Source organism: Hylobates moloch, unplaced genomic scaffold (genome assembly GCF_009828535.3).
Source record: "Hylobates moloch isolate HMO894 unplaced genomic scaffold, HMol_V3 SCAFFOLD_10, whole genome shotgun sequence".
NCBI classification, from domain to species: Eukaryota; Metazoa; Chordata; class Mammalia; order Primates; family Hylobatidae; genus Hylobates; species Hylobates moloch.
The window spans coordinates 94794302-94811660 of NW_026652285.1; the positions used below are offsets into that span (position 1 = coordinate 94794302).

Here is a 17359-nt window from a genome sequence, read left to right on the forward strand (position 1 = left end):
AAGAAAAGCTTTGGACCTAGAATGCTATATCCTATCAAATTATCAAATTGTCTACTAAAGTAAAGGTGCCAAAATCGTGTTTGTAGATATGCATGCACTCAGAAAGTTTTTCTTCAACTGGTAATTTATGAAGTCTTTCACCATTGCATAGGTCATCTTGTTTATTAATAGTTTTCAATTCCATTGGCAATAAATGTTTATTTGAAGAAATTCAGACATTACAACTGTGTATAAAGAAGAGAAAATACTCTCCCTCCATGTTTCCCCTTGCCCTTCCATTCTTACCCCAGTGGCTACACACACATGTACATTCATATTTGTATAATTTTTTAATATAATGGATTCATACTTTTACATTTGTTTCACATCTTAATTTTCCTACTTAATGGCTTTTCAAGGAAGCAGTAAAGATATTTTTGATTCTTTGAACATGCTGCATATAGTTACACTTTATGGAATTAATCATAGCATGTTTCTCCATTTCACTATTGAAAAGGTTTTAGGTTGTTGCCATTTTTACCTATTACAAACTGGGATTTCCCTGAACATCTTTGGAGATTATATATACATATGTCTCACGATATTCAATACACATTGACCATAATATTACTCAATGCAAATTTATAATAATATTTCTATAGGCTAGAGTCCTAGAAATGAAAGTTTCTAGATGAAGTATTAAATCACACATTTTAAACACATAGTTTATGGAAAGGTGAACCAGAAGAAACGTTTCAACCTCCCCTGTGTGAAATGGATAATTTCCATGTTACCACTTGAGGTTTTTGTTCTTTCTGACCATTAGCATTTTTAAATTGTATGATAAAATATAAGAGGAAATTAAAAGTAAATAAAACTACAGCAATATAATAAAGGAAGGATAGATAAAAGTAAAAGCTTAAGATTTAAGCAATAAAACATTTTTAGAAGGAGAAAAATAAAAAATTATAAAAATCCTCAAGAAGAGAAAATTAGCTAAAATATATATCCTCCTCTTCCTTCATTCTTTCTCTTTTCAATTTTTTTTGCAAAAACATTCAATGTCTACAAATTACGCATTTTTCAGCAATATACTGAAATGTGAAGAATTTTGGAGCATCTGCCTTAATAAAAAGAGAGAAATTTGTTTAGGAAATATTTGTGCGGAAAGGATTAGATTAAAGCAATTTTTGGAAAATGAGAAAGTGGAAAAAATAAATCTTTCCAAGAAAGAGGAGCCATAGACAGGAAACGATTGTGATTTAAGAGATACAGGCCGAATTGGTGGGTCATCATCAATGGATGTAAGTACCCACAATAGCCTTGTCTCACAAGGGTCAGAAGTGCTAGCTTCCAACAGCTTGACCGTTCACCAGAAACCAGTAGAAAACAGGTCCAAGCTGAGCAGATTCCACTTACGAGTTTTTCAAGAGGGTGCTTCCTAAGATCTCTTGCTCATAAGCTTCCTCAGGCCCTGTTTCAGGTCTTTGTTTCTCAGGCTATAGATAAAAGGATTGAGCATGGATGACAAAACTGTGTAGACAATTGTTGCCATGTGGTCCTTGACAGTGTAGGTGGATGGGGGCTGTAAGTAGACATAGAAGATGCTTCCATAAAAGAGTGTCACCACAGTGAGGTGAGAACCACAGGTGGAGAAGGCTTTGCGTTTCCCAGAAGTAGAGGGAATCTTGAGAACCGTAATGAGGATTCGTATATAAGAGAAAGCAATGCATAGAAAAGGAGTTACCAAAACCATAGGTGCTTCTGTCATCTGCACAATTTCATTGACAAATATGGAAGAGCAGGACAATTTCAGCACAGGGCTGAGGTCACAGAGAAAGTGGTGGATAACATTGGAGTCACAGAAGGTGAGACGATTCAGCAGAAGTGTGTGCAGGAGTGAGTGGAGGTGAGGAAATGAGCAGGAGAAGGCCACCAGGAGGACACAGCGGTGTTGGCTCATGGTGGTGACATAGTGGAAGGGGTCACAGATGGCCACATAGCGGTCAAAGGCCATGACTGCCAGAAGGCAGCTGTCACTGTTGCCCAGGGCATAGAGAAAATACATCTGTGTCAGACACCCAGCATAGGAGATGGTCTTCTTTTCTGACAGGAAGTTCATCAGCATCTTGGGGACAACGCTTGTTGTAAAGCAAATATCAGTAAGAGACAGAAAACTCAAGAAGAAATACATAGGGGTCTGAAGATGGGGGTTGAAGCGAATGGCCAGGATGATGAGCAGGTTCCCTGTTATGGTGACCAGGTACACGATGAGGAAGAGAACAAAGAGTGGCTTTTGGTCCTCAGGCCGGGAGGAGAGTCCCAGGAGGATAAACTCAGAGACACTGCTGGTGTGGTTGATTCTTTCCATTGACTTGGGCTCAGTTATAAACAAGAAGTTTTGTTACTTAACATGCTCTGATTTCATAACACCAATCATGAGAACCTACAAGTCTTTGTTTCTTCTGTTTGGTCACAATTAGCTACTGTGCTAATTGTGGGATGGCTTGTTAACCTCATGGTCCTTGATGGGGTCCTCCCTTCCCAACTCTATGGGCTCCATAAGGGCATTATATTGAAATCTGGAAGGACAGAGGGAGAGTTTTCCTTTAGAAACTTTCAGAAGTGGACTTCTCTAATTTAGACTCAGTATTTCCTATTCTGTGAAAAGCACTGTTCACCTGCCTAGGACATAGCAATAGAGCAGACAGATTTCTGCTTATGTGGAGCTTACTTTCTAGTTGGGAAGGTAGATCATTATACTACAAAATATGTAGTATAGCATCAGTTAGGGATATATTTTGTGAACAAAATAAAACAGTATTAGAAGATGGAGGTTGATGGGGAGTCAGACTGGGGGTATTTTAGATGGAGAGGTTTCAGGACCCTCTTTCCCTGTGAAAGCATACTCAGTTGTGTCACGCTGAAGTTTATATTTGCATTGTCTTGAAAAAATTAATGGTTTTTCACAACAGCCAACAGGGCAAATCTAAGATGAATGTTGAACCCAGTCAATAGAGTGATTTTTTTTCTGCTCTGCTGACAGAATGAAAGGTGCATCCTCCCTAGCTCATGACATGCTATCATCATTAGTTTGCACGTCTCCCTTTTTTTGTAAATTGTTTTTCCCTTCTTTAATTCTCTGTCCTAAGTCACATTTGTACAGAATAAGCACCCATTGTTCAGTGTAAAATCTGTTTTTAATTTATCTTTTACATGTTTATTTAAAAATATCTATGAGAAACATGTTAATTTTTTGGTATATATATTTTTCATCCCGATCCAGTTACCTACCAATGGATATCAAAGTGGCCTCCATTTCTTGCTACTATAAAAAAAATCTCTGCAATGAGAATTTTTGTATCAGCAAAATGTCGTCACAATTTTTTTGTAATTAAAGTTTTTGTGTAAGCATATTCACTCATACCTTGTGAATAGGCATATTACATAGAGATTTTCAAGCATTTTTAGATATTGGTTATTTATACATTTTTGGCTACCGTAAAATCTCTACAATGAACATATTTGTAACACCAAGATGTTTAAAACAACTTCTTTAGAGCAGTATATTCTTTTACACATTGTGAATGGACCTTAATACACCAGAATTTTCACATATTTTTAAATGTTGGCTATTTATATATTGATGTATTAAAAATTAAATGCTTACATTTTTGTTGTAAGTTATTAAATGCCTTTAAATCTCAGGTTTTTCACGTATAAAATCAAACACAAATATCCATATTGTAATGAGGATTTGAGATAAGGCATTTGAAAGACTTAAAAGAGGGACAAGGGTATTGTAAAAACATTCAGGACGAGCTGTTCCCCAGCCACCTCAGTGTCATCATCCCTTATGCGATATTCCTGCATGTTCTCAAAACTAATTATCACACACACTTAAAATATCATATCTCTCACTGTCTCTCAGATTAATTTCATAATATTGCAAGATTTTATAGAAGGAATATTTGCTGATATATTGAGTGAATCAGTAATTAAAGTCAATAATATTAACAAATATTTATTGAAAATTTATTAGTATTAGGTACATGGTAAGCATCTCACTAAATTCCATAATAAGGAATTAAGAGGCATATGTTATTGCTGTTGCCATTTTTACATACAGGAGGCTTACAGAGGTGAAGTGATCTGTTCAAGATCAGTAAGGAAGTGAACAGTAGTAAGAATTTGAACCTTAAGCCTCTTCATGTTTTGGTAAAGCTATACATATCTTACAATCATGCATTGTGCTATGTTTTCCTCACTCTGACAAATTTCTACAGAATTACCCACTTGCCACACAAATACACAACTGACCAACTTTCTTGTCGCATGTTCAGAATCCACTCTTGCAGCTGTAAGGGTGATGACCAATCTTTCTGTGTGGTACAGATGGTGGGATTTGAAAGCTTGAACACTCGTGAGGGACTGGCCACAATCAGGTGGGTAAAATTGGCCAGGCACGCCAGCCCGGTGGCTCACACCTGTAATCCCAGCACTTTGGGAGGCTGAGGCAGGCAGATCACAAGGTCAGGAGATCAAGAGCATACTGGCCAACATGGTGAAACTCCATCTGTACTAAAAATACAAAAATTAGCTGGGCATGGTGGCGGGGACCTGTAATACCAGCTACTCGGTAGGCTGATGCAGGAGAATTGCTTGAGCCCAGGAGATGGAGGTTGCAGTGAGCTGAGATTTTGCCACTGCACTCCAGCCTGGCCGACAGAGCCAGACTGTGTCTCAAAAAAAAAAAAATTAGCTGGGTATGGTGGGGTGCACCTGTAGTCCCAGCTACTCGGGAGGCTGAGGCAGAAGAATCGCTTGAATCCGGGAGGTAGAGGTTGCAGTGAGCTGATATCGCACCACTGCACTCCAGCCTGGTGACAGCAAGACTCCATCTCAAAAAAAAAAAAAAAAAAAATTGACCATGCGTAGTGGAGGTGGGTCTGGTGTGTAGGGTTGTGGTGGTGCAGTGGACAGGGCCTTGGACTTGAGGCAGAAGATGCAGGCTGGATTTGTCCTCTATCACCCGCTCATAGGCTGATTCCTGATGTTTTATGAAAGGTGTATTAGTCTGTTCTTACACTGCTATAAAGAAATACTCCAGACTGGGTCATTTTTAAAGTAAAGAGGTTCAATTGCCTCGCAGTTCTGCGGAGTGTACAGGAAGCCTTGCAGTTTCTGATTCTGGGGAGGCCTCAGGAAACTTGTATTCATGGTGGAAGGCAAAGCCGGAGCAGGCATCTTACATGGCAGGAACAGGACAGAGGTGGGGGGAGGCGCCAGACACTTTTTAAACAACCAGATCTTGTGAAAACTCAGTCACTATCATGATAATAGCACCAGTGACAGTGCTAAACCATTCATGAAGGATCCATCACCATGATCACCTCCCACTAGGGCCCACCTTCAACGCTGGAGATTAAAATCCCACATGAGATTTGGGTGGGGTCACAGATCCAAACCATATCAAATAGCAAGTGAGATACCATGTCTGAAAAGCAGTTTGTGAAACACAGATCATTATTCAAAAAGCAGTCATTCATGAAAAGGCTGCCTTGGGAATACAGAATTTAAAAAATAGTGGAGATTTGGGTTAAGTGGGTTTGGATGCTCCAGACTGTAGACATGAGGATCACCCATGCTTATCACTAGGAAAAAGGAAGAAGGTTTAGGATATGAAAATCAGGGAGAATGGTTCTAAAGCACAGGGTGAGTGTATGGGGCTGGGAATGCAATCAGTTTTGTTTTTTTTTTGGTTTTGGGTTTGGTTTTTTTTTACTGATAAGGTTTTTCTTCTCTCAAAACTTGTGGTGTGGGGGCCTCAAGGTCAAGCTCAATGAGTCTAAATGAGTCAGATGGAGGTTATGACTTCTTAATTCATGAAATATTTGAAACTATCAGAAAGGAAAGGGAAAGTGCCAAACTGGGTTGGCTAAGTAGGTGGCTAGCTCATTGAAGCTCACCTCTGTATCCAGGGGTTTTTCTTTGCTTCGATGTGTCTCCAGAAGTGGATCTTCTGCACATCTGTGATTTCCAACTCTGCTTCTTAGCCAAAGCTCAGCTTCCTCATGTCTCTCCTCTGAACTTCTGGACTGATTAGCAAGGAGGGAAGAACTGAAACACTACTCTAAAGGAATACCACATTTCCCTTTTCTGACCTTAACTCCCTGTTGCTTTCCTAATCTGTGGTTCCTAACATAATGCTGCCTTTCTCAGCTGCACATCTCACAAGGCAGGGATGCCCTGAGTCAAGTGGCAAGGACTCTTTTGATTGTGGAAGCCCAGTGAGCTTTCCATGGGTTTGAGTTCTGCCCTCCTGGCCTATGGGATCCTTGTTAGGCTGGTATAGCTGTGGTGTGCTGACCCCTCAGGGGAGTTTGTCCTGTGATCTCCCTCAGCAAAGAAAGCAGAATGGAAATAACAGCAGAGCTGACTCCAAGGAGACAGGGACCCCTGAGGCTTCCCATTTAGATGTTGGAGCTAAACTCAGAGCAATATCCCAAGGGAATGCTTCTCTTTCCTCAAGTAATGGTTATCAAGAGTGGATAAATATTTACGTGAATGAATGTTTTTATGTTTAGGAGTGTTTATGTTTGGCCATTCTAATGGGTATACAGTGGTATGTCATTGTTGTTTTAATTTGAATTTCCCCGATGACATGAGATGGAGCATCTTTTCACATACCTGTTTTCCATCTGTGTATCTTCTTTGCAGAGTGTCTGTTAAGACCTTTGGCCCATTTTTAATTGGGTTGTATATTTTCTTATTGTTGAGTTTTAAGAGTTATTTGTGTATTTTGAATTACAGTCCTTTATCAGATATGTTTTGTGCAAATATTTTCTCCCAGTATGTGGCTTATTTTTTTATTCTCTTGACAGTGACTTTTGCATAACAGAAAAGTTTAATTTTAATGAAGTCTGGCTTATGAATTCTCTTTTATGAATCATGCCTTTGGTGTTGTATCTAAAAAGTCACCTCTAAACCCTAGATCATCTAGATTTTCTCTTATGTTATCCTCTATGAGTTTCACAGTTTTGCATCTTACATTTAGGACTATGATCCATTGAGTTAATGTTTATAAAGGGTGAATTTATTTTTCTTTTTGGTATGTGGACGTCCAGATAATTTAGCACCATTTGTTGAAAATCTATCATCTTTGCTCCTTTATATGTCTTTGCTCCTTTATATGTCTTTGCTGTTTGTCAAAGATCAGTTGTGTGGGTCTGTTTCTTGGTTCTCTGTTCTGTACCATTGATCTATTTGCCTATTCTTTTGCCAATATATATTATCTTGATTACTGTAGCTTTGAAGTCAGGTAGTGTCAGTCCTCCAGTTTGTTTTTCTCCTTTAATATTGACTTGGCTACTCTGGGTCTTTTGCCTCTACATATAAACTTTAGAATTAGTTTTCTGATATGTGCAAAATAACTTGGGATTTTGATCGGTATTGCATGGAACTTATACATCAAATTCAGAAGAATTGACCTCGATAATATTGAGCCTTCTTATTCATGAACATGGAATTACTATTTAGTTCTTTTATCTTTCATCATGGTTTTGTAGTTACCCTTGTGTTCATCTTATACTTATTTTGTTAGATTTATGCCACCATTTTATTTTGGGGGGTGCTAATGTAAATGATATTGTGTTCTTAATTTCAAATTCCACTTGTTTGTTGCTAATATTTAGGAGAACAATTGGCTTTTGTATATTAATCTTGCATTTTGCACTCTTGCTGTAATTGCTTATTAGTTCCAGGATTTTTTTTGTCAATTCTTTTGGATTTTCTATATAGACAATGAAATCATCTGTGAACAAAGATAGTTTCATTTCTTTTCTTCAAATCTGTATATGTTTTATTACTATTCTTGTCTTATTGCATTAGGTAGGATTTCCAGTATGATGTTGAAAAGCCATGGTGAGAGGGGGCATTCTTATCTTGTTCCTGAATGTAATGGGAAAGCTCCTAGTTTCTCGCCATCATGTATAATGTTAGTTGTAGGATTTTTTTGGGGGTAGTTTTTTCTTATCAAGTTGAGGAATTTTCCTTCTATTCTTAGTTTACTGAGAGTTTTTAGAATCATAGATGGGTGTTGGAGTTTCTCAAATGATTTTTCTGCATCTATTTATGTATTCATGTGGCTTTTCTTTGTTTGTTAGTTTATTGATGTGATGCATTACAATAACTGATTTTGGAATGTTGAACCAGGCTTGCATACCTAGGATAAATTAAACTTGGTTGTGATGTATAAATCTTTTTATACATTGTTGGATTCAATTTGCAAACATTTTGTTTAGAGTTATACATGTATGTTTATGAGAGATACAGGTTTATAGTTTTCTTATAATGTCTGCTTTTGGTATTAGGATATTATTGGCTTCATAGAATGAAATAGAAAGTATTTCCTCTGCTTCTATTGTCTGGAAGAGATTATAGATAATTAACATAAATTCTTCTTTAAATGTTTAGTAGAATTCACCAGTGAACCCATCTGGGCCTGGTGCTGTCTGCTTTTGGAGTTTATTAATTATTGAGTCAATTTCTTTTATAGATACAGGTCTATCAATTTCATCTATTTCTTTTTGTGTGCATTTTGACATACTGTGTCTTTCAAAGAATTTGTCCATTCATTTAGGTCATCAAATTTGTGGGTACAGAGTTGTTCATAGTATTTCTTTATTATTCTTTTAATGTCCATGAGATCTGTAGTGATGTTCCCTTATTTATTTCTGACATTAATAATTTGTGTCCTCTGTCTTGTTTTCATAGTCAGCATGGTTAGAAGCTTATTAATTTTTAAAAAATAAATTTTATTGCTTATATTTGAGGTTTACAGCATGATGCTATGAGATACATATAGAGAGTAAAATGGTTATTATTATGAAGCAGATTAACATATCTACAATCTCACTGTTACTTTTTTGTGATAATAGCAGCTAAAATCTACTTATTTGACAAAAATCCCTAGTACAATACAATATTATTAACTGGTTCTCATGTTGTACATTAGATCTCTAGACTTGTTCATGCTTCATGTCTATATCCTTTGATCTACATCTCCCAATTTTATCCCTCCCCCTACCTGTAGTAACTACTGTTTCATTCTCTATCCCTGTATATTTCTTTCTTTTTATTTCACATATACATGAGAGAGTGCAATATTTTTATTTCTGTGTCTGGTTTATTTCAGTTACCATAATGTCCTCCAGGTATATCTGTGTTGTGGCAAATGGAAAGATCTACTTCTTTTTTAAGGCTTAATAATATTGTAAGGCTGAATAAATATACATTGCTCCTTTTAAGAACAGATAATTCATTTGTTTGCTATTGACTTATAAAAGTACAGAAAGTGTATACATATATATGTATGTATGTCTACATGTAACTTTTTCTTTTTTACTTATTTTTTATTTTTTAAGACAGAGTCTTGCTCTGTCACCCAGACTGGAGTGCAGTGGCATGAGCTCGACCCACTGCAACCTCCGCCTCCTGGGTTCAAGTGATTCTCCTGGCTCAGCCTCCAGAGTAGCTGGGATTACAGGTGTGAGCCACCATGCCTAGCTAACTTTTTTTTTTTGTATTTTTTAGTAGAGATGAGGTTTCGCTACGTTGGCCAGGCTGGTCTTGAACTCCTGACCTCAGATGATCCACCCACCTTGGCCTCCCAAAGTGCTGGGATTACAGGCATGAGCCACCACACCCAGCCAACATTTTCTTTATATTCACTCATTGTTGGGCAGTTAGGTTGTTTCCATATCTTGGCCCTTATGAATACTGTATATATCTTCACTGTGAGAACCAGGTAGAACTCTGGGAGGTAAAACTCACAACAGTGTGTGGGCCTTTCTATGACTGGGTCCCCCTAGAAATTTTAACTCTCAGACTTGTCTACACTGAGCCTCCAGCAATTCATCAATTACAGTTCAGGTTTTCCTACCTTAGCACTGATTCCTGCAGAGGCTTCTGTTTGTGGGTTTCTGCTCCAGTAAGCTGTGATTCTTTGTTTTTTCTTGTCTGTCTCTCCAATTTGGGGGGCAGTGGGTTGCCATGTGACCTCACTTCTCTGATGGATCTAAAAAGAATGTTGATTTTTCAGTTTGTTAGGCCTTTAACTCTTACAGAAGGAGTAACAACCTCCAAGATCCATACATGTTGGACCAGAAACTGGAAGTAACTCTGATGTATAATTGGGTTTTTAAATGACAATAATTGATTCTGGGTGGAGGCAGGAAAAGGAGATACTTTCAACTGCTGCTAGTAGTGTAAATACGAAGTGGCATATGCTTCTAGGAAATAAATTGACAGCATGTGTTATAAACATTACAAATATTTGTTTCTATGACCTAGTCTTTTTTTTTAACCTCTAAAGAAGCATTTAATCTATTCATACGTTGGTGCCTTAAATTTAGTCTTTCGGTATAAGCCCGTATAGACATAGACAGTGTCAAGCAATTTAGAAAAGTCTCCAAATTGGGTTGATACTATTACGGTAGACAGACTTCAAATTTAAGGGCTTACAATAACTTTACTTAGCCAAAAGTTTTCAGCAGTTTTACACCCATGACCTCCATATACAAAAACCATTGTGATAGTCTGTGTTTAAATTTAAAAACAGAATTATAAAAGAAGGCAGACACCTCAATAAGAAAAAAGTGCAACGGACATGAACAGGCAATTCACAAAAGAATACAAGGGTTCAGTAAGCATGTGAACAAGTAATTAATGAAACTAGCAATAATGAAATACTGGATAAAATGATAAAATAACAGTGATACAATTTTTTCACCAATCATATTATCTACCAAAGATTGAAAAGAACCATCATACCTAGTATTAACACTGAGAGTGCAGGTGGAAATGTAAAGTATCACAATAACTCTGCAGAGAATTTGACAGTATTTATTTAAATATTTTTCACTTTAAGAAATTTATCCAAGTCCAAAGGAAACAGTTGAAAGTGGTACAAACATATCTGAAGAAAAATGTTCATAATTACATTAAGCCATATACATTCTTGTTTTTGTTCCCCCTCACCTTCATATCATCAGTACCAAATATAGTGTTTGGCATAGAAATTCAATATGTGGTTAATTAATTATTTATATTGTCTATGACCTAGTCTTTCACTTTCAGGAATCTGATCATATAAATACTAAAAATATTGCCAAGTGTGGATGTGGTGAAAAGGAAAACACTTTTACACTGCTAGTGAGAATGTAAATTAGTACAACCACTATGGAAAACAGTGTGGAGATTCATTAAAGAACTAAAAGTAGATATACCATTTGATCCAGCAATCCCACTACTGGATATCCACTCAGAGGAAAGGAAGTCATTATATGAGGCTGAGTGCGGTGGCTTATGCCTGTAATCCCAGCACTTTAGGAGGCTGAGGCAGGTGAATCACGAGGTCAGGAGTTTGAGACCAGCCTGGCCTACGTGGCGAAACCCTGTGTCTACTAAAAATACAAATATTAGCTGGTTGTGGTGGCAGTCACCTGTAATCCCAGATACTTGGGAGGCTGAGGCAGGAGAATAGCTTGAACCTGGGAGGCGGAGATTGCAGTGAGTTGAGATCATGCCACTGCACTCCAGCCTGGGCGACAGTGCGAGACTCCATCTCAAAAAAAAAAAAAAAAAGACGTCATTATACAAAAAAGATACTTGCACATGCATGTTTATAGCACCACAATTCACAATTGCAAAAATATGGAACCAGCCCAAGTGCCCCTCAATCAATGAGTGGATAAAGAAATCGTGATATATATATATATACCATGGAATACTATTCGGCCATAAAAAGGAACAAAATAATGACATTCACAGCAATCTGGATGGAATTGGAGACAATTTTTCTAAGTAAAGTAACTCAGGAATGGAAAACCAAACATCGTATGTTCTTACTCATAAGTAGGAGCTGAGCTATGAGAACAAAAGGCATAAGAATGATACAATGAACTTTGGGGACTCAGGGGAAAGGGTAGGAGAAGGTGAAAACTAAAAGACTACACACTGGGTACAGTGTACACTGCTCAGGTGAACCAAAATGTCAGAAATCACCACTGACGAACTTAAACGTAACCAAACACCACCTGTTCCCCAAAAACCTAAAATTAAAAAAAATTCTTAAAAAATCTCAGAAATTACCACTACAGAACTGATTCATGTCACCAAACACCACCTGTTCCCCAAAAACCTACTGAAATAAAAAAAAATAGAAAGTCGTTAAAAAATAAAAAAGAAAAATACTGCCAAGAATATATGTACAAGGATAGTACAATTAAGAGAAACAGAAATCATCCAAGTTTTAGTCAGTGGGGCTTGGTTAATTAAATTATAATATGTTGATATAATGGACTATTGTGTGGACTTTCCAATTATTTGATAGCATATTTTGAATACAGAATAATTTAATAATTATAAATTTACATTTTAATATTATAAATTTGAATACATTTTAATTGAATTATATTTAAATTTGAATACATTGTAATTGCATTTTAAAAATTGAATACATTAAAACATTTTGCACTAACTTTTTAAGGCAATACCTATCCTTTAATTGTCTGGGATTGCTTTGGAGATAAAGTGGCTCTTTCTCTCCTTTAAGAGAGAATTGAAGTCATTTCCTTGTACTAGAGCAAAAGGCAGCTAGAAAATTTCAGGTTGTCAACTAATAGCTGCTGGATGAGATTCTTATACATTCTGTTACAAAGGGTACAATTAAGGGCTTCTTGGAGAAAATTAAGTACTTCAAAAACAATTCTTTCTTTTTTATTAGATATTAGGTGTGATGTTTACATTTGAGATTGAAGGAGTTTTCTATCTATATACATGAGCATAAGGGGTATGGTGTCATAATTATTTCAGGATTAAGCCTACAATTTTATTATCTATTGTATTAGTCAAGATTTGTGTAGGGAAGAAAAAATTGTCATTGATGTTTTAAGCAGAAATGAAGTTAATCCAGGGAATTGAGTGCTTACAAAGTCATTGGAAATGTTATAGAATCACAGGCTGTAGGATGAATCTCTAGGAATAAAACTTAAGCGCAATAATAATCTGACCTACCTAGAGTACTTCTCTTACCCAATTAGGAAGGAGGGGAATCAGAAGGTCGCCATTGAAACTATTGAATTCAAGAGCTTGTCGATGCAACTGCAGCCCAAGTATCAGGAATCAGCATCGAAACTACTTCCTGTCTCTCACTAGCTGGGTAATTGGTCACAAAAAGTGGACTCCAGCTGCCACTCCTAAAGCAAATGCCTGTCAGCAATAATGTACCTAGTAACTGGACAATAAAACTCTGCAGAAAAAAAAAATGTTCCAAGAATATTTCTGACAGTAGAAAAAGCAAAAACATAGGACACCTTCCATGTCATTTCAATATTCTAAATTTCATATAAGTGCACCCAACTAATTCATATTGAGAACTCTAACTGTAAAGAATTCTGGGAAATGTATTTTTTTTATTTCTAGCCTTTGATGTACAGGATGGCACACTAGAATGAGGTCAGAATGAATGCCGAGTGCCAGCGATCATTTACGAATAAAACCATTGAATAATAACCTTTCTGTTTCCCTTAGTTGATAGGTCTGATCCATAATAATTTAAGTTTCCATATGGTCAAAGCAGAGGAACACCAGTGCTAAGATATTTAGTACAGTCCGCATTTTTCAGGGCATATGACTGATGCTGAAGATCATACAATGCCAAGAAAACACAAGAATATGAGAAAGGAATTCCTAGAAAAAGAGCAAAGGTTTCAATGACTAAGCTAATTTTTTCTAAGTCTACTGATAACATACTCCCTACCCCATCCTCCATTAATAAAAGAATGGTTGTTGTATTGTATTATGAGGGAGTTAAAAGTGTGATAAGACTGTGCTGGTGTCAGGGTTTGTTTGTGTTGTATTTGTTTTTTGTTTTGGGGTTAAAAAATATACTATTGTTCTAGGCTGAAGCTACTACACTGTGGATCAATAAAACTACTAAAGTGTCCCAAGTGACTGCTATAATGCTAATTTGCTTTCTTTTAGTAATAAGAACACACCACAGTACAGCTACAATAAAATAAGGTCCTAGAATGAGCAATAGGCCTTTTTTATAATATTAAGCAATACTCAGTGTCTCTCTAAGGCCAGCTCTAAAAAGAATTCGATTGAATATTAAATATAATGGTTTATATTTATTTCATAATAGTGACAAATATGAGCCGGGCACAGTGGCTCACACCTGTAATCCCAGCACTTTGGGAGGTTGAGGTAGGCAAATCACGAGGTCAGGAGATCAAGACCATCCTAGCCAACACAGTGAAACCCCATCTCTGCTAAAAATACAAAAATTAGCTGGGTATGGTGACATGTACCTGTAATCCAGCTACTCGGGAGGCTGAGGCACAAGAATCTCTTGAACCCAGGAGGCGGAGGTTGCAGTGAGCCAAGATGGTGCCACTGCACTCCAGCCTGGTGACAGAGCAAGACTCCGTCTCAAAAAAAAAAAAAAAAAGTGACAAATATTATATTATGATCGTCAGTCAAAGCAATTACAGTTAAGTAAAAAGAGGTAGGTCATTATAACTAGACTTCCAAAAATTTTTTGAAAATCTTTGTAGGACTCCTGTTTCTAGCAATTAGGCAAACTAAATGCATAGAACACATTTTCATTTCAAAACTCCTAGATATATATACTACCTAGTAGGAAAAATAAAATTTAGAAGTCTAGAAATACCAAGAAAATGTGAATTCACAGAGGTAAGTGAGCGCCAATCTTCTTTAAAAATAAAGACAGAGGCCGGGCACAGTGGCTCACGTCTGTAATCCCAGCACTTTGGGAAGCTGAGGCGGGTAGATCACCTGAGGTCAGGAGTTTGAGACCAGCCTGGCCAACATGGTGAAACCCTGTCTCTACTAAAACTGGAAAAATCAGCAGGATGTGGTGGTGCACATCAATCACTTGAACCCAAAAGGTGGAGGTTGCAGTGAGCCGAGATCATGCCACCGCACTCCAGCCTGGGCAATAGAGTGAGACTCCATCTCAAAATAAATAAATAACTGAATAAATAAATAAAATAAAGACAGAACTTTATTTTTTAAAGCTTCACAAGAAACAAGAGACAAAGCACAGTGTCAAAGCATGGGGAGGAGATCATGGTATTGGAGACCTTTACCTAAAGCTAGGATGACTGAAGGACTAAGCTCATAGTATAAGAATTAATTTTTTAAGTCTAATTTATTTTGGGAGATAGCAAGAAAAAGCAAATTTCTTTTTCTGCATTTTTGACTTAACCATATTTTTTAAAACTTCTGAGAAGTGTTGCGTTTTTGACAAGTATATATTTTTAAACTTCTGAGAAATATCAACGTCTAATGAAAGATTGAGAATACTCAAACTGCATCCATGGTTTAAAAATAATAAACTAATAAGAATTTGGTTTACATTGGAATTAGGTAAAAGTAAACAAAAATCCTTTCTGGAAAATGGTGTAAGCCAAGACTTCAAAGACTTTCTAAAGTTCTAAAATTTATGAGTTTAAAAAATACAAACAAGGCTCGGTGCAGTGGCTCACGCTTATAATCCCAGCACTCTGGGAAGCCTAGGCAGGAGGATCACTTGAGTTCGGGAGTTTGAGGCCAGCATGGGCAACATAGTGAGACCTTATCTCTACACACATACAAAAAAAATTAGCTGGGCATAGTGGTACACACCTGTAGTCCCAGCTATGCAGGAGGCTGACATGGAAGGATCACTTGAGTCCAGGAGTTCGAGGCTGCAGTAAGCTACATACCATTGCACTACAGCTGGGTTGACAGAGTGAGACCCTGTCTCTTAAAAAGGAAATTTTTGTTTAAGTTAAAGGAAAAAAAGACATAATGAGTAAGAGTTAGCAGAAATAACAACAGAATGAGACTTAAAAAACTTAGTAGCCACAATCTAAAAATAATCAGGAGTACATATATATGAGAACAAAATAAAAATCTCTAGAAATAAAATGTAATTAAAATGAAAACTAAAAGCAGCTCAACAGCAATTTAGACACAGCTCAAAATAGAATTCATTAAACAAAAAATAGAGCTAAATCATATAGATTATAGCAGAGAGAGAAATAATATAAAAGAATAAGGAAATGGGATTATTATATTATTTTAACATAAGAGACTCAATAAACAGGAATAGCAATATGTTTTGATGTGTAAATTTATAAATACTTTCCAAAAGAGGCAAAAGACCAATGTTCAGGGAAACTTCCATCTGAGACAACATGGAGTAAACAATAAATGGATACGCCCCTATTCACTCTAGTCTGATTTTGCAAAAGAATCAGGCAAATCCCAACTGAGAGACATTCTATAAAATACTTCACCAGTATTCCTTAAAACTGTCAGGGTCATCAAAAAAAAAAAAAAGTAAAATATGAGAAACTGTCACAGTCAAGAGAAGCCGAAGGAGACAGGATGACTGAATATAATATCCTCGATGGGATCCTGGAACACAAAAAAAGGATATTAGATTTTAAAAGTAAGGAAATAGGCCGAGCGCAGTGGCTCACGCCTGTAATCCCAGAATTTTGGGAGGCCGAGGCTGGTGGATCACCTGAGGTCACGAGTTTGAGACCAGCCTAGCCAACATGGTGAAACCCCATCTCTACTAAAAATACAAAAAATTAGCCGGCCATGGTGGTGTGTGCTTGTAATCTCAGCTACTTGGGAGGCTGAGGCAGGAGAATCACTTGAACCTGGGAGTTGGAGATTGCAGTGAGCAGAGATCATGCCATTGCACTCCAGCCTGGGTGACAACAGCAAAACTCTGCATTAAAAAAAGGAAAAAAGAAAAAGTAAGGAACTAGGAATAAAGTATGAACATTAGTTAGTAAATAAATAAACCTCAGGAAAGCCAGACAAAATGTACAAAACAAGTGATTTTAGATATTGAAAAAGGCAGCGTGGGGAGATAGAATTTTCAGAATGAAGTGTAAGGACTTCAGAAAATCTGTTCCTAAAAAAAGCAACAACAAAATCTGGCATGTAATCCAGCACTCTAGGAGGCTGAGGTGGGAGGTTCACTTGAGCCCTGTAGTTTGATACCAACCTGGGCCACAAAGTGAGACCCGATAGCTAGTTAAAAAAAAAAAAATACCTGGCAAATGTAGCCAGAAAGATAGAAACTGTTTCTGAGGAAGTCCAGATGTTGGAATTACTAAACAAAGACTTTAAATCAGCTATGTAAATGTATTTATAATAAACTAGGTAGTAAAATATATATTCATAAATTATAGAAATCAATCAATGTAATACACCATATTGAGAATAAAAATGCAAAAAACCATATGATCATTTTGATAGGTGAAGAAAAAGCATCCAACAAACTTCAACA

The 17359-nt window shown here is 36.8% G+C and overlaps 1 protein-coding gene across 1 annotated transcript; it reads right to left on the bottom strand.

The window, feature by feature from the left end:
- Positions 1-989: 989 nt before the first annotated feature.
- LOC116474276 (olfactory receptor 1L8) lies at positions 990-16473 on the bottom strand. The gene is made up of 5 exons (XM_032162694.2): positions 16415-16473; positions 11484-11605; positions 9923-10057; positions 5949-6077; positions 990-2561 (listed from the first exon to the last, which is right to left on the bottom strand). Exon 5 carries the CDS (start codon positions 2348-2350, stop codon positions 1421-1423), a length of 930 nt encoding a protein of 309 aa, XP_032018585.1. The 5' UTR covers positions 2351-2561; positions 5949-6077; positions 9923-10057; positions 11484-11605; positions 16415-16473; the 3' UTR covers positions 990-1420.
- Positions 16474-17359: the final 886 nt, after the last annotated feature.